We start from the raw sequence: 23,101 nt of genomic DNA, 5'->3' as shown, positions 1-23,101 counted from the left end.
GTGTGGTATAATATATGGGTCTGTCTTAATAGAAATGTGGGTTCATACTGGTTTTCTAAGTGAAGATATTTAGCATTTTCTTTAATATTCATTCTCCTAGTGCTAAAGAAAATAGCCATTATTTACTTTTTTCATGTCTTCATTTTTATGTCCTAGCACACAGTGCTTGCTATGTAAATGTTGGAGTGAGTGAGTCAGTGAATGAATGGTCTAGAGACAAAATTACGTGTATTAAAATTGAATAGTTTGTGCACTGTAGTACTAATATTTACCCCTAAATATCTTCTTTACCTATTTATATATTTATTATTTTTTTATCTTTGCTTTGGCATGCTGGCTTTTGCAGGGCCTCCTTTCCTATCTAGAAATCTTGTTATAATGTACTTCACCAAAAAGAGAAATTTAGAATACCAGAGAGCCATTGTGGGCCCTGGTCATGAGAATGTCGTGGATTTGCAAAATCGCTCTTTTAAGTTGTCCTATGGTATTCTAAGAATGTCCCTGTCCTGGGCTCTGACCATATTTCCCACAGGTCTGCAGTACTAGACTTCAGTAGCCTGGCTCCTGGTGCTCACAGAAGGGTCAGCTGTATTGCCCAGACATCCACTTTAGGGTCAGACTGAGGCTTTCGCACAAACCTGGGGGTTCCCAAGGCTCTTCGAACATTCCCTTGAGAATAGTGGGGTTGTGTTTGAAGACCTATGACCATGGCAGAGCATTATGGTTTGGGCCAATAAATAATTTACATTTTTGCCCCTATTTCTCACATAACTTTCCAAGGCATCTAAAATTTTGACAGAAGCACGTAAGACATTTTTAAATAACCTCTTTTTGTTTTTTAGTCTGGGATCAGCACACATGACAGGACACTTGTATCCCCTGAGTATGGATTGATGGGTTTCCTACTGTGAAGCATAATAGAAGGATGGGTGCTTGAATACACTCCTGCCATGGTGGTTAGGGGCAGTTGTGTTGGATCCTTGGGGCCCCGCTCTTGCTTTCTGGAGCAGGAGATTAGAACTGTGGTCTTTAAATTGGTTCTAAGAGTAAAATTAAGCTGAAGCCCTTATGTTATAATTTTGGGGGCTATTTTGTATCACCTTTGAGCACTTCTATGGGACCTTATAGAAAATATGAGCAAGGAGAAGGTTTCACTTAGACATATTGAGTCTCATGATTTATGAAGGGCTAAAGGGTGTGTGGTTTACTTAGGATGCTGAGGAGTTTCCCAATCTGGCAGTTGCATCTGAAAGAAGAGACAGAGTAGAGGCACCGAAATTTCAATCTAAACAGCAGCCACAGGTAAATTTTAGATTGAAACCACAATTGCTTTAGGCTTAACTTTTCCTGCTAAACCGAATTCTTGAGAAAAAACTGCTTTTCAGACTTCTCTGTGTATGGAGAACTGTGGTTTTGTTTTGATTTATTCCTTCGTTGGAGGAGGGCATACAGTATGTTGAAGAATTGCTTTTAAGGTGAAACACTTGATCACTTTTATAATAAGACTGTTGGTAACTACAACTGCTACATTAGAAAGGAGAGGAACACATACTGCATGGGAAGCTTTGATTTAAAGGAAGAAATGTCTGTTCAGTTTATTCAGGAAACAAGAATTCCTTTGCGAGGCAATAATGTCTGACAGAAGGAAATAACAGAGCCACCTAAATTTCACTCTTAAGTAATCAGGACAAGCTAAAGAGAAGATTTTCCTTATACCTCAGCCCTGCTGTAGATTCAGGAATGAACTTGTGGTTCATTATTTAAATAGGGAACTTGTATACTTTTGGGCATGTTCATTGTAAGTTTTGCCTGTCAGTGGTGTGATTATTTTCACATTTGTGAAGAGTAAAATGCTAAACCTTTGTGTGAATTAACTTCATATTACTGTTATAATTTGGACACTGTAGACTACCTGCACTGCAGTTAAGGCTTACATTTTGGCGTGAGCTCTCAGCAAGTGGGATTTTGGTGTTAGGGAAGAGAACAGTTGGCAGGAGAGCAGGAAAGAAGGTGCTAAAGCAATGTGACAACTTGCCTGTACAACCTTTTTTTTTTAAAGTAATTCATTAATTTGTTTGTTTATTCATTTATTTATTTTTAGAGAGAGGGGAAAGGAGAAAGAGAGGGAGAGAAACATCACCTTATGGTTGCCTCTCACTTGCGTCCCCAACTGGGGACCCGATGTGCAACCTAGTCATGTGCCCTGACTGGGAATCGAACCAACGACAATACCTGTACAACCTTTTATACTGCCTCAAAACTCAAATCACAACAGTGTCAAAAGTACTGTTTGTTTAGAGTTTATCTAACTTTTGTCTAAATTTAGCCTTCACCTGCTGGGTGTGATTTGGACTTGTGTAAGTAAATTTTTGGCCATATCTCCATGGTTTCATGGCAGTTGTTTGGCTCACTTGGACAATTAAAGAATGGGGCTAATGAGGCAATAACACTGACCAATTAGCCTCACGTACAACAAACTTTTGTAGCCAAAGACTTTATAGAAGTTTTAGTTTCTCTTTTGTAGATGTACACTGTTAGTCTCAGTGGAGATGTGTACATAATTGTAGGTGGTTTAATATAAACCCAGTGTTGTGAAAAAGAAGGGGAAATAAATAACCAAGGTGGTAATGTTGGTAGAGAACGTAGGATTGATTGGGATTCTCTCTTTAATTACATTAGTTTTTAATTTTAAGATTTTTATAATTTTAAATCTATTTCATTTCATCTTTAATTGTATGATTTTTTTGTCATAAAGGGAAAGCACAATTTGTAAAATAGTATAAATTTTTGAATTTTGAACTTTTTAGAATAACTTTAAAACTGGTGGAAAGAAGAGCCAAGTTCCAGTGCAGTTGGACTTGGGGGGGATGCTGACAGCACTGGAAAAGAAGCAGCACTCCCAGAGTCCAAAGCAGGCCTCCAAACCAGTGGTGTTTTCAGGTAAAAGAGGTTTTTCATCTCAAATGATCGAAACTCTTTTTCAGATAGACTGTTTTGTGACTTTCCTTTTGTAATCCAAAGTTATTTATAATCAAAACAGTATGGTACTAGAATATGGATAGACATAGACGAATAGAATAGAAATGATAGTCCAGAAATAAGCTCACATATGTCTAGTCATTGGAATTTTGACAAGGGTGCTGAGTTCATTAAAAAAACAAAGAGCAGTCTCTTAAAATTGGTTCTGGAACAGTTGGATATCCACATACTAAAGAACAAAGTTGGACCCCTACCTCGCACCATAAACAAAAATGAACTCAGAATGGATTAACGACCAAATTATAAGAGCTAAAACCACGAAACTCTTACAAGAAGAAAGTGATAAATTTTATGACCTTAAATTAGACAATAAATTTTTAGATTATACACCAAAAGGACAGGCAACAAAAGCAAAAATAGATTAATTGGATTTCACCAAAATTAAAAACATTTGTGTACCAAAGGACATTATCAAGAAAGTGAAAAGACAACTTATACAATGGAAGAAAATATTTGAAAATCATATCTGATAAGGGTTTAATATCTAACACGTAAGAACTATAACTCAATAGCAAACTCAAACAATGGGCAGATACACTTGGAAAGACATTTTTTTCCACAAGAAGATATACAAATGGCCAGTAGCGCATGAAAAGATGTTTATCATCATTAGCCGTTAGAGAAATACAAGTCAAAACCTCAATGAGGTAGTTCTTTATACCTACTTTGGTAGCTAGCTAAGAAGCAAAAGCACGAAAATGACCAGTGTTGGCAAGGACGTGGAGAAATTGGAACTCTTCTACCCTGCTGGTAGAAATAGAAAATGATGCAGCTTCTTTGGAAAACAGTCTTGTGGTTCTTCAGAATACTAAATATAGAATTGCCATGTGACTAATTCCACTCTTCTTTATCCAAAATAATTAAAAACAGAGACTCAGACACTTATATACCAGTGTTCATAGCAGTATTATTAATAATAGCCAAAAGGTGGAAACACCCCAAATACGTATCAACACATGAATGGATAAACAAAATGTAATCTATACACACAATGGAAAATTATTCAGCATTGAAAGGGAAAGACATTCTGACACATGCTACAACATTGATAAACTTGAAAACATTATGCTAAGTTAAGCAAGCCAGTCACAAAGGGAAAAGTATGATTCCACGCCATGAAATTTCTAGAAGAGGCAAATTAATAGACAGAAAGTAGAGTAGAGGTTACCAGGGGTTGAGAGTTACTGTTTTAGGAGGACAACTTTTGAGTTTGGGGCATGAAAATGTTTTAGAAATTGATAGTGGTCATGGTTGTACAACATTGTGACTGTAGTGATGCTCCTCCTGAATTGTGCACTTAAAAACAGTTAAAATAGTAGATTTTATGTTACATGTATTTTACCACAACATTTAAAAAAGTTATTTCAATATGATGATTTTCAGAAATAGATATGATGACAATTACCTGGAAATCTCATGATTCATAAGTGCCCTTCACAGGTTTCAAAGCTGCATCTCCTAGAAGTATATTACCTGTCTGTCCATGGGATGTAGCTCATAACGGTGTTGGTCTGGTTCTGATAACGTCATTCTTTCCTCCGAAATGTCTTCTCATAGAGCCAAGACAGTTAAAATTGCAACATGTCAGAGAAAGAAATCTGCGCATTTACCACCGTAGTCTTTTAAGCATGTTTCCTACTTCTGAGGCAGTTTATTAATTTTTTTTTAAAGAAAAAGTAGGCACTCAAGAAAATGATTAAAAAGCTTTTTTTCCTGAAGTATTTTAAAGCAACTCATAGACATCATGTCATTTTACCTGTAAATACCCCAGTTAGCATCTCTGATAGTGATTTTATTTTTAACTGAACCATCCTGCCATCCTCTCATCTAATAATATTAATGATTATTTCATGTTAGTATCTTCTATTCAGTCTATATTTGATTTTCCTTCATTGTTTCAACAGTTTTGATAATTTTATTCATATCAGGATCCATAGTTTTATGCAGTGCATGTCTGAGTAATTCTTATATATAGTAGTTCCCCTTTATCCATGAGGAATACATTCCAAGACTCCTTTCCCCATAGTGGATACCTGAAGTCATAGAAACCACAGTACCAAATTCTGTGTACACTCTGTTTTTTCCTGTATCATGCATACTGGTGACAAAAATTTTATTTTTAGATTTTACTTATTTATTTTTAGAGAGTTGGGACAGGAGGGAGGAAGAGGGAGTGAAACATCGATGTGTGAGAGAAACATCAACCAGTTGCCTCTCACACCGAGGCCTGGCCTGCAACCCAGGCATTTTCACTGACTGGGAATCAAACCGGCGACCCTTTGGTTCACAGGCTGGTACTCAGTCCACTGAGACACACCATCCAGGACCCGATGACAAATTTTAAACTACTCTTGTGCTTTGGGGCCATTAAGTAAAATAAGGGTTGTTTGAGCACAAACTACAATACCACAATAGTTAATCCAACTGAGACTACTAATAACTAATGGACAGGTGGTATGTACAGTGTGGATATGCTAGAGCAAGAGATGATTCACATCCCAGGCAGGATACAGCAGGACAGTGTAAGATTTTATCATGCTACTCAGAATGGCATGCATTTTAAAATTTACAAATTGTTTATTTCTGAAATTTTCTATCTAACATTTTTGGACCACAGTTGGTCACAGGTAACTGCAACTACAGAGAGCAGAACTGCTGTTAATAGGGGACTACTGTATACCAAAGCTTGGGACCACTGTCCCCTTAGGCAGTTTTTCTTCAAATTGCTGTTCTCAACTCGTTTTCTGTTTGGTAAAGGTCTACAGTGCTGTTGTGTATTCATGTTTTCAGACCAATCCACGTGCTTTGGTGGAAGTCGAACCATCTTTTTATTCTTATAATGAAGTCTGCTGTTTCTCAGTAAAGTATATTAATGTGTGATCTCATTTTTTGACTGAGGACGTTTCTGGTAGTTGTACTTAGGATGACCATTTTGAGTAAGGCTCCCCACCAGTTTGTTGACACCACCCTTGTAGAAGTTGGCTGCTGGTTACCATCTGCATATTTTCTAACTATTTTATAAGGCCCTTATAAAAGACTAGTAATTTTCTAGTTGATTCAGTTGCATTTTTCACACATAAATATATTTTCCCAAATCCCCTCATGTGCAGTAGTTAACAGTCCCTCCAGTCAATATGACTGTGATCGTCGTCGTCGTCGGCAGCCGTCCGTCTCGAGAGACGATGGTGTAGCTTCTTAAGAGTCTATCTGCACCGCCGAGAATGGCTGTGCAGTCCGACTCGGGAGTGACATGGTAGTATCTGTCTCCTCCCGTGTTGAATCGACATCTTGCGATGACGCTGAAGCTACAGAGCCTGGGCAGGGTAATATGGAGGGTCTGCTGTTGCCCATGCAGCAAACCCCCCCTCTCTTCGCAGCTGAAGGGTCCAAGGGAAAGACGGAGTCAATACAGCTTGGCTTCAGGTGCGCCGCAGGAGTTGCCGGTGTTGACCACAACGTCAAACCGCCTTAGGGACTCCGGCTCCGGATTTTCTGTCGGGGTTTACTCCCTTAGCCTTTCCCCTGAAGAGGTATGCCGCAAGGCAGCGGAGGTTTTTTGGAGTCAGAGTTTTCCTTCTCTGATGTACCCTGACTGGAAGATCGAACCAGCGACACTTAGCTCGCAGGCCGATGCTCAATCCACTGAGCTAAACCAGCCAGGGCATGACTGTGATCACTACTTGATATTTACGTTGCGTTCTCCTGTTCTGCTCTACTTCCTACACTTTATTCCTGCTCCCATGGGCAAGTCAGCTTTTCCTTGACAGTTAGTTTTGGGCTTGTTAAGTATTTTTTGTTTTTGTTTTAAATATATATATGTGTGTGTGTGTGTGTATACACACACACACACACACACACATGTATACTTTTAATCCTCACCTGAGGATATATTTATTGATTTTAGAGAGAGAGGAAGAGAGAGAGGGAGACATTGATGTGAGAGAGACACCTCTCAGTTGTCTCTCAAACGAGCTCTGACCAGGTATTGAACCCACAACCTTTTGGTGCATGGAACAATGCTCCAACCAACTAAACAACCCAGCCAGTACCTTGTCAACTATTTTTTGATGATGTGATCAGTCAGGTGTGGCTGTAAGACGAGACACAGAAGAAACTCCAGAAAGAACAAAGCTTGTTATGCTCCCAGGTCCTAGAGACAGGAGGCATGGCATACAGGGCCATGTGGGGAAACACCAGGGTGGGCAGGAGATAGAGGGCAGAGTGTAGGGGAAGGTTTAGACCTGAGCCTTTATTGGGATTTTTCCACTGGGAAGGGACCCTCCTTCCCCAGGCCCACTGTTAGCACTATGGAGAGTTTCAGGGCAGCGGGGTGCAGGGATACAGACAGGAGGGACCACAGCTGGTGGGCCTGATAGGCAGATGTTGCAGGAGCTTAGTTGAGGTAGCACTGGAGAAGGGAAGAGTAAGCAGATGTGAGCAGGGTTGGTAAGGGCTTGTTTTTCGAGAACTGTTGACAGGAACCAAGCCAGTTACATGTACATTTCAAACACAACAGTGGGAACACATTTCCACAGGTAGCCAGCAGCTGTGCCATAGCCAAGGCTAGGAATGGCACAGGGCAGTAGTGTAGTGGACACATTCTGCACTGTAGCAGGGAGTCACACAGGCAAGAGTTAATGGGTACACCTGGTAAACAACACTCTAATATTAAAGCTAAATTCCACACTTAAGGAGTTTGGGTAAATAATATTTGGAAAAATATTGATGGTGGTTGAAACTGAATACTGGGTACATAGGTTTCGCTATTATACTGTTCTCTTTTCTTTGGTGTATGTGGGAAATTTTCCTAATTAAAAAGTAGGGGGAAAGTATACACAGATTAACTGTTTCCTGGGAGGAAGAATAAGGTGTAGGAAGTAGAGCAGAACTGGAGAATGCAATGGAAGTATCAAGTAGTGATCATAATCACATTGACTGCAGGGTTTCTTACCTACCGCATATGAGGGGATTTGGGGAAATATGTTTATGTGTGAAAAATATAAGAGAATCAACTAGAAATGTTACTAGACTCTTATAAGGGCCTTACAAGATAGAAGGTATGCATATGGTGACCAGTAGCTGACTTCTGTAAAGATGGTGTCAACTGGAAGTGGTGGAGAGAGGCTTACTCAAAATGGTCATCGTAAGTACACACTACCAGAAATGTCTTTAGTCAGAAAATGACTAAAACGTTGATAGACTTGGCTGAAAAACAGCAGACTTCATTATAGGGATGGGAAGATGGTTCTTTCTAAACTAATTGATAATGTTTTTTATTCCTACCAAAAGATACAAAGTTTCATGACAGTCATTGCCAGTTAGAAGAATGTCTCAGGGACAGTTTGATGAGGATCAGTAAGGTTGGGGGGACAGGCGAGATGGCATAGGGATCCCCTAATTCCTGCAGGGGCCCTCCCTGAGGCACGCATCCTCACTGTGTTGCAGTGGGGGCAGTTCCCGTTCTCTCCAAAGAGGCCACGTCAGGGAAGGGTCACCGCTTTAGCCATACGAAGGCCCCACACAACCCCTTGGACTCCAGCGCTCCCTTGATGAAGAAGGGGAAGCAGAGGGAGGTCCCCAAGGCCAAGAAGCCTACCTCATTGAAGAAGGTGAGTGGCGCTGCATTTGAAACCGGGCACTGGAAAACCTGCCATGTTACTTCTTCCAGCTCAGGTTTTAGGTTTTCATGTTCTAGAGGATGTGTTTGTGATTCTCTGGGAAATGATCCCTCACTCCCCAAGTGACATAGTGGGGTGGCCTCAGCTTCTAAAGAAGGAAGTTGTTTTAAAAAATACTTCACAGTAACATTAATAGAAAACGAGAAATGGGGGGAGTTATATTCTCCTTATTCACTTGATACCCTCATCCTACCTGAGGGATCTGTCTGCTGTTCTGGTTTCGTGACTATTGGACACTTCCTGGTAAATACTCTTATCAGGGATGTTGCACACATTCTTTTAGTTAATTCTCTGCAGCCTGTGATATGTGGTCAGTCTCAGATGGAGAACAAGTGTCCTGCCTGGGGCCAGGGGTCTGTCAAGCTGTACTGTTGCATCAGAACCCTGGTTGCAGCATCTTGCTCAGTGCACCTGAGTGAGAGAAGTGCTGCTCTTGGCCCAACCCCCCAGGGCAGGGTAGGAGGTTGTGTTGCTGCTGTTAAGGCATAGATGGGCACACTGCCAGTAAGACGACCTTGGGTGCTTTAGTTTGCAGAAGAGCTTATTTCTAATTACAGTTATTTAGGCGCTTTAATTATTTATTTAATTTTAAAGATTATTTTGAAAGAACGGGAGGAGAGAAAGCAGCAGCGTCTCCAAGAAAACGCGGTCAGCCCAGCAGGTGACGATGTGCAAGATGTAGAGAGTGGTGGTGACGACCTGACTCTCGAGCAGGGTGAGCCCTTAGGTACGCAGCTCTATCGGTTGAATCCTTCAGTGGGGCAACTGTGTGCAGCAAACCACCTGGAATTCTGCCAGCCTCTGGTCACTTTGTGCTAAAAGCAAGGCAGCATAGAAACCTGAAAATGCAGGTATTTTCAGGGTCCCAACTTGACAGTAAGAGGACATCCCCATGGACAGTGGGCTTGTGAGGGATGTGAGGGACAGGGGATGAAGCCCCTGAGTTTGATCTGTATGGCGTTAGATGGTCCTTGCGACTTGAAGTAGCTTTGAGAATTAACATCACTAATTAAAAAGCTGCTTCCCACGAGTGTGTGAGACATGGTGTCTTAAAAAGAACATGTTTAGTAAGCTTTTTCTGAGTTGTACACTCAAAAAAGTGCACAAATCATAAGCATATAGCTTGAAGGCTTCACAAGGGAGCACAGCACTGACTTCAGGGACAGAGCAGCCTTATAGTTCCCTGTGTCCCAGCCCAAGGCCTGGCCTCAGCCACAGCTGCACTGATGAGCCTTTGGGCTTCCTTCCCAGGGAATCTTGCAGTGGCTGCCCCTCTGGCCAGCAGTATTGTCTGTGGCCCATAGGGGCAATTTCCAATTGTCATTGCTTGCTGCACAGCACCCAGGTATACAGATATGCCACGGTGCCATTAGATGCATAGTTACTGTGGCAGTGTAGTGAGTGTATGGAGGGCATGAACACTTCCTCCTGCTGGCGTTTCCCCTGGCAGTTTGCAGCCTTGGATCCATTGCCATCCAGCCTCGGAGGTTCCTGCCAGAGGCTTCCACTCATGGTGGGGAGAAGCTATCTCTAAGGACATTGTCTTTATTGTGTCTGCTGTCCTGGCTGGTGTGTGCGCTCCTGAATTCCTTCTGTGGTACCTCACTTGCACTCTGGAAATCGATGGAAGGAACATTTGAGGACTGTAGCAATTATTGAATCCTGCCTGATGTGTTTAAACACACCCCTTGAGGAGTTCGGCTCTTATTTAAGGATTACTTGATAAAAGAATAGTCTCAAGCATTTGAGTGCAAAAAAATCGGAACTGAAAACCTGCTTTTAACCCTTCCTGATAGGAACTTCAAATTAAATTAAAAAATTAAAACATAAATTTGGCCACTGAACTGCAGACTTAATGATTAAAATGGCAAATTTTATAAATATTTTGCTGCAATAAAAATAAATAACTAAATTGGGTTTAGGAAGGCACCTCCAGGCAGAACAGAAAGTTGCCAGGTTCTGTTTTTCCTGTCATTCCCAGCAGTGTACTGCCAGCCATGGTGCTCAGCAGCCATGTTGAAACAAGGTGGGTGTGGGTTGCATCTGGCTGCCCTGGTGGCACTGCCCTGTGAGACACCATGGGCCATGACTTTTTTTTTCTCTGAAGCTCTAGGAAGAGCAGAAGTGTCATTGTGGCCCACTCCTGCTGTAGAGAGCACGTCAGAAGAGCCACTTGGAGCTGAGATCCATAAGGAGGCGGCAACCTGCTACCTGGCCCCTGAAGGTGGCAGCTGCCCCAAGATCCACAGCCGGAGATTCAGGGAGTGAGTCAGCCCTTAGGGGACAGGGGTTGGGCTATGACCACTCTGGCCTTGGGCATGGGGGTTCTCCCACTCTGATGTGCTCAGACTAGAAAGCCAAGAGCTGGGCTCATGTTTTTATCCTTCTGGTAAAAGTGCCCAGGTGCCTAGTCATTCTACGTGTCAGAGCTACTGAATCTACTTCTATGAGGTCTGTCATCCTGCTGATGGCAGAGGTGCTCATAAATCCAAGTTTGCAGTGGGGGGAATGGCTGGTGAGTGACAGTGCATGATATTTGGGTTCTCTTTCATGGTTTGATTTCTCTGCATAATTTCTTAAGGAGCTCTGCCCTTCACCCCCCTTTTCTTCCAGGGCAGACTATCCAGGTATTTTCAGGAGGAGAGGCACACAGGGAGTGGCCACAATAGGGGTACACTTGGCAAGCTGTGGTAGAGGATGGGGTATAGAGCTTCTGTCCCTTGTAGGTGGCAACATAGGAGGGTGTTTCAGTCCTTACCTTTTATTAAATCCAGTCAATCAGGAGCCCCACTTTTCATTAGTATTGCTCATCAAAGTGTGATTTCCTGAGTGGGGCTATGCCATCTGCATTTCTCTTGAGGTGTGACAGGAGCAACCTGCAGTGTCACAGCCAGCATAAAGCTGATGACATCTAATGTTTCTTTTCAGTTATTGCAGCCAGGTGCTCAGTAAAGAGGTGGACGTCTGTGTTATGGATCTGCTCAAAGAACTGGTCCGTTTCCAGGACCGTATGTACCAGAAAGATCCCGTCAAGGCCAAGACCAAACGCCGACTTGTGCTGGGGCTGAGGGAGGTGCTCAAACACCTGAAGCTCAGAAAGCTGAAGTGCGTCATCATCTCTCCCAACTGTGAGAAGATACAGTCGAAAGGTGATGGTGCCTTGTTGTCCCTGGCACATGGCCCACCATGCCCCAGTCAGCAGTGAGGCATGGGCAGTTTCCTTTTCTTTTGAGTAATTTTTTCCCAGCGTTTATGTGCCCACCACATGCCTTTCTCTGAGAGGCAGCCAGTTCCTTGTAATATTCCTGGCATAGTTCTAGCCAGCCCCTGCGGGCCTTTGGTAGCAAGAAGGAACGTGCTCCATTATGCAGCTCTCTGGGCATGGCATTGGTTTGTTCTGTAGCTGGGGAGGGTCAGTGTCACTTACACTGCAGAGGTTTTGTGACTGGCAGACAGGCAGTGGGCTTCTGTCCATTTCGTTTTATTTTAATTTTGAATTTTTTAAAACAATATTATTTACTTATTTTTAGAGAGAGGAGAAGGGAGGAAGTGAGGGAAAGAAACATCGCTGTGAGAGAGAAACATCGATTGGTTGCCTCTAACCGGAGAGCTGGCCTGCAACCCAGACATGTGCCCTGACTGGGAATTGAACTGGTGACGCTTCACTTTGCAGGATAATGCCCAATCCACTGAGCCACACCAGTCAGGGTCTTCCATCTATTTTGAATTTCCTGCTTCTGTCTGTGACGAACTTCTGTACCCACTTATTCTGTGGGTTTGTCCTAGCACTTGGCCATTTTACTAATGCTGGAGGCTGGTTTCATTTTGTGGGATATGAAGTTCTGGTGAGGGTCCTGTATGTGATGTCTCTCCAGTGGCCCTTGGCTTGTGCATTATATGTCCTCCTCGGCTATCGCAGTAGAGGTACTGGTGGTCAGCAGAATGCCCTCACAGATATTGGTCCTCCAAATCCGTACTTGGACGTTCACGCTCCTTTCCTTGTCCCACTCCTTTGTCCAGCTGTGACAAGTTCAGTTCAGTGGAATTGCCTTTACATGTGAGCTTTTCAGTTGCCATGTCACATCTGAAGATGTAAGGTTTTCATACTTGTCCTCTGTCAGCTTCTGAAGTCCCATTGCTCACATGCTGGGCTGCCTGTTACTTTTATCTTCTTTTCACTTCTTTTGGTTCTGTTTTCTAAACTTTCTGTAGGATTTTTCATTTCTGCCATTTTTAAATTCTGGGAGCTGTTTTTGTTGTTCTCTCAAGATTGCCTGTTTATTGCAGTTGTGGTTGCCTTGTGCGTGTGTTACTTTTCTGAGTCCCCCTTTGCTCCAGATGGTTTGCTGTTTGGGTCTCATGGTGGAGGTTTTCTTGGCTGTCAGCTTGTCTTTAACAGCTGCTCAGGAACTGACTAGATATCTGAAGCTGCGCAGGGGTTTAAAGGCTGTGAGCTACACCCGAGGGCAGTGGTTCTCAAACTAGTGAGATCAGTCACCCAGAAGCTGATTTCTGCTTACATAAGTCCAGAGGGCACAAGAATATGCATTTCTAGCAAGTTCTTGGGTGATGTTACTGCTTCAAGGACCCAGTGTCTGCTGTAGAATGACTGATTGGTAGGGCTGCTGCTTAGTTGGAAGGTGCCCTAAGGGGTATCTCTCTAACTCCTTTGGGGCTGGTTACATTACCTGGGGAAGGAAGACTCTTCCATCTCCCACCTGCTGTGAGGGAAGGGTTCAGGGGCCTTGACCTCCCCTGAGAGCTTGTTCTCATACCCACCGGAAGAAGGGTGGTGCCTGCTGTCCTGCAGTCCTGCCGCCCTGCCTCACTGGAGGGCCGGTGGGTCTGAGCACTGCCTTGCTGTCACCGATATTCCTCATCTGAACATCTTGTTTCTGAAGGTACCAACCAGTGTGGACAGTTACCGAACTCTGGGGAATTAATTCTGGGGTACAAATGGTTGATTCTAATCTAGGCTTTCCCTCATGGTTGACTTAGGTTGGCTACGTCCGTTGTGCGTTCGCATTTCAGCATCCAGATTGTTTTTTTGCTCTGATCTCTCATTCTTCTGTGCATTTAAATCTCTGAAAAACAGACAAAAAAGTGGGTATGTATGTATTTAGTCAACAGTCCTCTTCTCTGACTGTGCCACAGAACCAAGCTAAGATTTTACTGATAGACATCTTGAGGATTTTTATGCATTTAAAACACATTTTCAGTTCCTATGGGTTTTTTTTTTGTTTTTTTTTTTTTTTTGCTTGGAGGTATATAAGGAACTTGATTATACCTCTTATAAATGTTTCTTCTTGCAAAAGATACTAATAAGTTACAGTCATTTTAAAGGTAAAATTCAGTATTATAGCTGTGGATTATATCAAAGTACTGCATTTGTTAGAGTGGCCTTTTATCTAATAATTCTGACTTAAACTCAGTGAGAATTGTTCATATGATTGAGTATTTTGCCTGTTTTAGGCTGTCTCATTGTGGAACTTTGAAAGGACTCACTTAGAGGTGCTTTCAGCTCTCATTAATAACTGGTTAAGAGGTCAGTTGGGCAAAACCATTGACTGCTGCTCTTTTGGGGTCCCCCAGCTCACCGTGCTTCAGTAATGTGCCAGGAGGACTCTCAAGACATGGGGACAAAGAACTGTCCTTACAGCTATGATTATTGCAGTGGAAAGAGGCAGCGCAGGCAGATAAGGGAAAGGCGGTGGGTTGAAGCCAGAGGAACCAGACACCTGCTTCCAGCCGTCTCCTGGGGTTCTCATGCAGGGCATACGCTGTGACAGCACGTGTGAAGTGTCCTCTTCAGGGAATCTTGGTAGAGTCTCAGCACGCAGGATATTTCCTGGGGGCTGGTCACACGGACACCCTCTGCCCAGCACGTACGAACTCCCAGAGTCTCAGAAGGAAGTTGGTCTTAGCGTGAACCTCAAGAGTTCCCACAAACAGCACAGGCACAGTAGCCACTCTGAGCAGATAGGGAGCCCTCTCTAAACCCAGTTTTTGTTGCCAGACAAGGTCCAACCGCACAAGCAAGTCTTTCTGTGGACAGCAGTGGTTGGCTGGCTGGCTTGATCTTTGCTGCCCGCTGCTGCAGTTGGATTTGAGATCAGCCAAGGGCTGAGCTGGACACGAGGCAGAGAGACCCTGGACAGAGACAAGACTCAGCTGCTGTTTAGAGGCCTCAAGGTCTCCAGCGATAATTTATAATTATACCATACCCATCATCCCACCTGTGCCCATCTCCCTTTTCCCCAGCCTTCCCAGAACTGATATTCTGCTTTTGTGTTTATGTCCCCAGAGATTGTTTCGTCATGTTCTTCTGGTAGATCTGGAGTAAAGGTAGACAAAATAAAGGATGTGGGGCTTAAAAATTAATGCGCAGTCACACCAGCTGCAGAATTGAGTTTCCATTTTGCACAGAGCGGGGAAATATGCATTAGAGAGGTTCTATTAAAAGGAAATTCAGTAACCATGTAATTAGTTCCCATGGGTATAAGGTATTGGGGAATCTTTTCATGCAGATATTTTTATGGGAGTAGGTCTATGTGCAGAGGAAAGGAGGATGTGACACATGCTGCGGCCCTTCTAGATGATAAGTTAAAACAGCTCACCATGCGAGGGATGGGATCCATTGTTTCATTACTTTCTTTTGAAGGGTGAACACCTCACATTCCTCCAGCTGCTCAGGCAGCCACCATTGCCTGATTTTTATGTATTATCAATAGTCCACATGTGTCTATGAACACTGTGTGTGTGATCTGGCCTTCTGGACCCGTGTGTACCTTATTCTATAGCTTCAGTCTCTTGGGATCCTTTTGTTACACTGGCACGTACAGACCGCGTTGCTCTTGGGCACATCAGTTGTTTTCAGACTTTACACCTGTCAGTGACTTGCACACTGTGGTTTATTTGTGTGAACATATCTGCAGGTGCCATATCGAGAAAGGAAGGGTGTGTGCATGTGTAGCCTCCAGACACCATGGCGCTCATAGGCTGTGTGCGCCCCCTCCTTGCCCCACTGACTTGGGAGGGAGGTTGAGCTTCTTTTCACTTCTTTTCAGAGCATGGTATTTTCTGTGAGCTGGTGGTTCATATTCTTTACCTCGTTCTCTTTTGGAATGTTGATCTTTTTTTTTTATATAGATATTACCTTTTTTTAAGAAAGCCCTTCGGTTAAGAGTGGTAAATGTTTTTCTGGTTTTTCAGTAGCCTGTTCCCCCACCCCACCCCCCTTTTTTTTTTTTGACCATGCAGGGAGTAGATGAGTATATCGGTATTTTTTATTCCTACATTTTTATCACATCTAGGTTTTATGTCAGTCCTCATCCTTCCCTCTGCAAGTGGATTAACGTTTTCTTAATTCTTATTACTTTCCCTGTTTTCCATATTTTCATGTTTGGTTATGCAGCATATATTTCAGTCTAAGATAGATCTTTGCAGACGCCGACCCAGTTGTCTCTCCTCCACTGCTTCGAAATGCTCTTCTCCGCATGCCCAAGCTCTGCATACTCAGGTCATTTCTGGGCCCTCTGTCCTGTCACGCTGCATTCCCGTATTTATGTTCTTAGAGTTTTATATCACACTTCAAAGGAGAAAAATGAGGTTGGTCTGCCCTACGTTTGGGCACCAGATGAGGCTGAGCTGCCTCCAATGCCCTGGCTCAGCTGGAAACTTCTCTGTCCAGCAGAGGTTTCACGACCACAGCAGAACAAACTTGTCCAGGACACTGTATTTTGTCTGGGGGTAAAAAGGAGGTGGCTGTTTCCTCTAGTGGAGAAAGTGCAAGACCTCTGTCCCTCATGCCTTTTATTGAGAAAGGTACGGATGGGAGATATAAGGTCAAAATTCATAAATCACTAATAGTTTTTATGCGCCTGGCTTACAGTTGACTATTACAGATTACAAGTACCAATATAGAGGGCACAGTGACCAGTCTGTGTCAGGGTCTGTTAAAATCTTTACGCCACACTGGCATTAGGTACAAGGTTTCATACATTCCTTGCTGGAGATTGTTTATAGTTAACTACGAGATAAAAGCAGAGCAAGCTCCAAAGCATAATAAGCATTCTTTAAATCCAATTGCCATGGAAACCCTCTGAGTGGCCTTCGGTCCTGTCTCCTGCACAGCCTTCCAGTGTGCTGTTGAGACTTAGAGGCTTCTGGGGGTTGGGGGCAGCCTGGCTCATGGCTGGGGCCACAATTCCTGAAACCACAAGGAGAAGTTCCCCACAAAAAAAGATCTTATTTATTTATTTTTAGAGGGGAAGAGAGAGAGAAATATTAATGTGCAACACTGATCAGTTGCCTGTTGTACACCCCCAGACAGGGACTTGACCACAACCCAGGCATGTGCCCTGACTGGGAATCGAACCAGTTACCATTCAGTTTGCTGGATGATGCCCAACCTACTGAGCCACACTCCTCAGGGTGATAGCACGCTTTTAATGCTGCTTGATGCTAGCTTGATATTTTCCTTTTTCAAAATCCTATTTTTACTTGAGTGTTTATAGTTTTTAAAAAATCTATTTGTAGTAAGTTGTGGTGTTTGAAAGTTTTAGGCTAATGTAGAAGCAGCATGTTAAAATTCTGGGTCATTCTCTCCAAGAGCAGAGATGACTTTTGTTTTAATATTCTGTTTTGTTTTAATAGCATGTTGAAGTTGCTCTGTAAATGTGTCATGTGCCCTGATCATTTGACTCCTGCCTGTTGTAATCTTGTGGTTGCTTTCATGAGTGGAGTCATTTCTCCATTATACATTCTAGCTGGTTGCATGTGTGTGCTGACTAATGGTTTCTGCATTATTTGTGCATAGACTCCATAAGTAATACTCTTCTTGTTGGTAGTAATTCTTTGGTGCTGCTGTTTTTCTGGCTTGGCAGGCACATCCCTGCACACAGAGTTTTTTTACCCTCCTTTCTTAAACTCACGCTTCCTTTCCCTGCTCTCCTGTGCACCAGTCCTGGCTGGTGCCTCGCTGGGAGGCAGGGGCAGGTCGTGGAAGGTAAGCCCCTGTATGGTCATGTTGAAAGGGCTGGTGAAATGGGGTATGTGCCAGCGACCCCTTTGCGCCAAATTCCCATCTGGAAGCAGTGTATTGCAAGGATACAGGAACTAACTCATGAGGCAGTTAGAACAGTGGCCTGACATTTAGTGAGTATTTAGTAAATATTCACTAAGACTTCATTAGGCATAATGCCAGCTGGTGACTCAACGTTGACATCACACTAAGGAAGGGTCTTTTAGAGTGACTCTTCCATATGACTGAGAGGAGAAGAGTAGTGTACTTGTATTGCAGTGACCTTTCCCCTTATGGAATCTGGCACAGGCTACTGACTACAGTAAAGAAGGTATCTGGGGAGTGTTGTTTGTAGCCAAAACCCTTGCAACCAGTATCCCTACTATGTTTCCTTGTCTTTGGACAGGTGGGTTGGATGACACCCTGCACACTATTATCGATTACGCCTGCGAACAGAACATTCCCTTAGTGTTTGCTCTCAACCGCAAAGCTCTGGGGCGCAGTTTGAACAAAGCCGTTCCTGTCAGCGTGGTGGGGATCTTCAGCTATGATGGGGCCCAGGTGAGTGGGGAGGAGGCTCCAGCCTGTCAGCACTGCTCATGGGAGGGAGGCAAGAGAGATGGTGTGGTATGCAGACAGAGGCCAACAGAGGCATTCAGCCTCAGTGGAAGGAACTGTGATTCCAGGTTTAGCTCTGGGCTTACTGCTGCCAAAGAGGTGCCTCAGGTGCATGTTCTTCTCTTGGGGCATCACCCTAGGCGGTTGGCAGCCTTCTCCGTGGAGGGCACCATTGTGGTTTGCAGGAGACCATGTCTTCTGTGGTCAGGCGGCATCACCTGTGCACTCACTTCTGTCCAAGGACCAGTTCCACAAGATGGTTGAGTTGACAATGGCAGCACGGGAGGCATACAAGACGATGCTGGAGAACGTGCGTGGGGAGCTTGCCGGAGAGCCTGGGTCCCAGGCCCCAGCCATCCCATCTGCGCAGGGCCCCAGCTGTTCTGCAGAATACAGCCCCCCAGCTTCTGCCAAGACAGAAGAGCCATACTACCGTGAGTGCCGGGGAGGGTCTGAGTCTGGGCTCACTGTCCTTCGAGTTTTCATGGACTTTGATTAAAAAGTCCAAGGGCCTGGGAGAGCAATGCAGCTACTCTGCAATGGCACTGGCTGTGAAGGCCAGATTCAGTCCTGTCCATTGTCTGATAGGTGTTCTCAGACCCAGGGGTTTGCAAGGACTTGTCAGTGAGTGTCTCAGATAGACCTCCGGTCAGATGGCCTCCAGACAGAGGACAGCTGTATCCTTGGCAGGAGGTTGTTAGACCGGCAAGTGCCAAGGTGTGATTGATGCTGTTCACAAAATGGGTTGGGGGTACATTGGAGATGGCAGGTTGAACCCATGCCATGCCCACCCAGGGGACTGAGCTGCTGAATAGTGCGCTTCCCACTAGAGACTGCTTTGACTGCACCTGCCTATTCATCAGTTGTGCTGCTTTCTCGTTTCCAGTTGAAGTCTGGAGAAAACATTTGGAAGCATACAGTCAGTGTACCCTGGAGCTGGAAGAATCGCTGGAGGCTTCAACCTCTCAGATGATGAACCTGAATTTATAAGAGTTCTTTTGTGTGTTTGTGTATTTGGGGTAAGGAAGTTTGAACAACTTTGTTGTCCTTCTTAGTTCTTCATTGATCTCATGTATTTGTAATATGTTTAATTGGGGCATTAGCAGCACGGAGGACACAGGAAGTAACCTTTGTGGCATTCAGAGTGCAGGTCCCATGAACGAGCACTGGGGCGTGCGGACTTTCCCTAAACTTTCCCTAAAAGCCCTCTCAGCACACTGTGAACTGGGAAAACACTGGAAAACGTGGCACTCTGAGTCTTCTGCTGCTGAGGAAATATGCTGTCCATTGCTTAAGAGCTGAACCAAGTTACTATGGACAGCGGGAGCAGTGTGGCTGATGTGCTTAGTCATGGTGACTCAGTCCAGCCCTACAGGGAGCCCAGCATTAGGGCAGGAGAGAGAGCGGGCCCCAGGGGGGAGGGCCACTTCTCACGATATGGCCTTTTAGTGGGAAGACTGGGGATACTTGGAAGGTTTGCTAAAATGAGCCTCAAAAGGAAAATTAGTTTTCTATCCTGTAATCTTTGACATGAATTATTTCTTTTAGTCTTTATTTTTCAAAGAAACAATGTATATTGAAGTTCCTAAATTTCAGTTTTGATAATCTACATTTTTTTTTGTAAATGAACATATTCTGGGTGTGGTTTCTATCTCAGAAGCCAGAAGGCAAGAAGTTTGCTTTCCTATTTTCCTGTAAGTAAGAGGGCTTATTTATTTTGAATAAAATGTGATTATTTAATTTCTCTGGAGACTAGTTATTTGTTCATTTGGTTTATCCTTGGTCTCTTACACCTAGATCTTCCTTTGTCTTGAACTGTGGTTTTTGACCTTTGAGTGGAAGGGGACTGAGCAGGGAGACGTTTGCTATGCCCAGATCTCCTGGGGCTGGAAGTAGCAACTGCTGAGGTCCCAGACCCTTAGAGACCTGCCATCACCAGACCCTGCCCCAGTCTGCCTGCTTGCATGCCTGTCACAGAGGGAATGGCAGGACTGGAGCTTCACTGGTTTGTGCTTGTCGGGCCGACAGTGTATGCATTGGTGTTTGCTGGCTTTGAAAATACTGTTAGTTGAGTTTAGTCATGCCAAATATTGTATCTCTGAGAGGTAAACAGCCTGTGATGAGCAAATAAAAGTGGAATAACAAGTCAGAAATGGCATACTGTGTGGACAGGGCTGACAGTGTGACTGGAGGTTGTATGTATGAAGCACCTACTTCTCCTGTCATCTGTGACACTTCTTATTCCCAGTATGTGCCCTGCCTCTTCAAATACATTCTGAGCTATTTAAGTGAGAACATAAGATCTGGTTACCAGCTCCTAACTTTCAAGTCCATGATTTCTCTGGGCTGTCAGGAGAAGCAGCATTAGGAAGGTCTTTCCTGCCATTGTTATATCAACAAGTAGCAAGTCAGCTGTAGCACGTTTGAAAAAAGGAGATGTTTTGAGAATAGTTTCCAAAATTAATTTATAGGGAGAAAACGAAATAGCCTTTCAGCTGCACTAAGCAGCCTAGAATTGTAAAACTGTTTTAAAAAAAAAATCATTAAGAAATAGTTTCTGATCAAGATGGCACAGCATGTAACCTCTGAAATCACCTCCTCCTATGATCAAAATTATAACTAAATTATAGAACTATCACCACTGACAACCACCTGAAGACTAGCTGTATGGAAGTCCTATGACAAAGGATATAAAGAGGAAGCCACATCAAGACTGGTAGTAGGGGTGGAGATGTGGACTGGTGAGGTCCCACATACACTGTGGTGATTATGTCTATTGCAGAGGTCCCCCTTGAGAAGCAGGGGGTCCCAACCTCACACCAGGTGCCCGAGCCCAGAGTACCAGAGCCAGGAGGAGCAGTCCCTATAACATCTGTCTGTGAAAACCATCAGGGATTCTGTCCAAAGAAAAGAGTTGTTAGAGAATGAGTTGCTGCTCTTAAAGGGTCCATATACAGACTCACTTGCTCAGAAACTCACTCTCTGTAAGCACCAGCACAGGGGCAGCCCGTTGAAAAGTGCCTGGGACATATGGGGAGGAACTAAATTGACACATTTAAGGACAGTGGCTGGAGGGGGAGGGATTGGGCACCTCTCTCCAAAGATAAGTGCTGGCAGGCACTACTGTTCTTTTGTTGAGCTCTTCCACCCAGCTGGTCCAGCTAAGGAAGGCACTGACTCATGAGCTCTCCATTAAGCTGGCTAATACCATTTGCCCCTCACTGGTGACTTCCTAAGACCTTGTTCCACCCAATCTGTTTGCCTGGCCCAAGCCTCTTCCAGTGGCTATTCTACAAAAGTAGCTCACCTCAGCTTGTGTTGTGGACGTTCCCTCAAATCTGCAAAGCCCATGGGAGCACTCTCCTCCTGGTGCTGCCAATTTTCTCAAACATCTACAAATCCTGCAGAAGTGGCAGCTGCCTACCTAGACTTGTGCTACAGACTCTCAAAGGTCCATGAACCCTAGACAAGCAATGGCTGGCTTCAGAGTCACTACAGCTTCTGACAGTGGCCCCAAGCCCAGCACAAGTGGTGACCAGTCTCAACTTGTACTGTAACTCTCAACAGTTGTCCCCAAGCCTGGAATAAGGAGTGGCAAGTCTTGGCCTGCAACATATCTACAACTAAGCAACCATAAGCCTGGCACAAGTGGCATCTGGCCTTGGTTCTCAATGTAGGTTCTCCCAAGTACCTCTAAGCCTAGCACAAGTGGAAATGTTTCTTATATACCAAGTGACCCCAAGCCTGGCACAAGTGGTGGCTGACTTTGGCCTGAGCCAGAGCCCCTCCCAAGAGGCTCTAGACAGTACCAGTTCCACAACTGACACACCTGAAAGGCAGTCTCAGCTGGCATCAGAGCCCACTTCATGTGGACAGCTCCCACATAACAGCTGGTCCACTGTAGTAAATAGCCAGTCAGCCTGAGAGTCAGCCCCACACACTGAGATGCCAGCAGCAATTGAGGGCCCAATACAACCTACACAGAGTACAGCCCCTGGAGCACTTGGCTTAGGTCACCAGGAAGATTGCCATTGAGCCCTATAGGACATCTACTTAAGACCACTCTATAAAGATGGGAGATGTAGCAGATCTATCTAATATATAGAAATAAACAGGGAGTTGGCCAAAATGAGGAGATAGACATGCTCCAAATGGAAAAATACAAAAAACAAACAAAAACTCCAGGAAAAACACTAAATGAAATGGAGATAAGCAATCTACCAGATAAGAGTTCAAAACAATGATTATGAGACTGCTCCTTAAACAATGGGAGAAGAGATGAACTTGGTGAAAACTTTAAGAAAGAGAAAATATGTAAAATGAGATAGAAAACATAAAGAACCAATTAGAATTGAAACAATAACTGAAATGAAGAATACACTAGCAGGAATGGGACTTCTGACCAAGATGGAGGCATAGATACACTGCGTCTCCCTCCACATCTAAGAAGGAATACAAGTACCTCAAAACTAGAAACAACCAGAAGTTCCAGAAAATCAAATTGCATGGAAGTCCAGCAAACAAAGATATAAATACTCATCCGGACAGGTAGGAGGGGCGGAGCCAGGGTGGAGAGGATGTGGTGTGGTGGCGGCAGCAGTGGCGGAGGCAGCAGCAGGCCAGCAGAAAGCACAGTCACGCGTTTTAAAAAGTCAGGAGGGACACCTGGGGAGTGTTCCCAGCTCCTCACTGGACCTCATAGCCCACGATCCTAGCACCGGGAAAATCAAGCCTCATTGCTTCT

The 23,101-nt window shown here is 44.1% G+C and overlaps 1 protein-coding gene across 5 annotated transcripts in view; it reads left to right on the top strand.

Annotated features, from left to right (window-relative positions):
* The window catches only part of SECISBP2 (SECIS binding protein 2), a 42,557-nt gene extending 22,446 nt beyond the window's left edge, over positions 1-20,111 (top strand). For 2 of the 5 annotated variants that reach the window (XM_090273981.1, XM_090273980.1), the window contains exons 9-17: positions 1,213-1,302; positions 2,808-2,940; positions 8,485-8,648; positions 9,312-9,451; positions 10,835-10,981; positions 11,646-11,866; positions 18,146-18,300; positions 18,599-18,791; positions 19,244-20,110. In XM_090273981.1, the coding sequence (XP_090130107.1) occupies positions 1,213-1,302; positions 2,808-2,940; positions 8,485-8,648; positions 9,312-9,451; positions 10,835-10,981; positions 11,646-11,866; positions 18,146-18,300; positions 18,599-18,791; positions 19,244-19,347 (1,347 nt within the window). In that variant the 3' untranslated portion in view covers positions 19,348-20,110. Of the gene's footprint in view, positions 1-1,212; positions 1,303-2,807; positions 2,941-8,484; positions 8,649-9,311; positions 9,452-10,824; positions 10,982-11,645; positions 11,867-18,145; positions 18,301-18,598; positions 18,792-19,243 lie in introns of all 5 variants that reach the window. The other 3 variants (XM_090273979.1, XM_090273983.1, XM_090273982.1) reach the window with 3 other exon arrangements.
* The last annotated feature ends 2,990 nt before the right edge of the window (positions 20,112-23,101 follow it).

This window comes from Furipterus horrens, unplaced genomic scaffold (genome assembly GCF_987537825.1).
Source record: "Furipterus horrens unplaced genomic scaffold, mFurHor1.1.pri manual_scaffold_4, whole genome shotgun sequence".
Lineage (NCBI taxonomy): Eukaryota > Metazoa > Chordata > Mammalia > Chiroptera > Furipteridae > Furipterus > Furipterus horrens.
The sequence above is the reverse complement of the archived record's forward strand: the minus strand, read 5'-3'. Positions and strand labels throughout refer to the sequence as shown.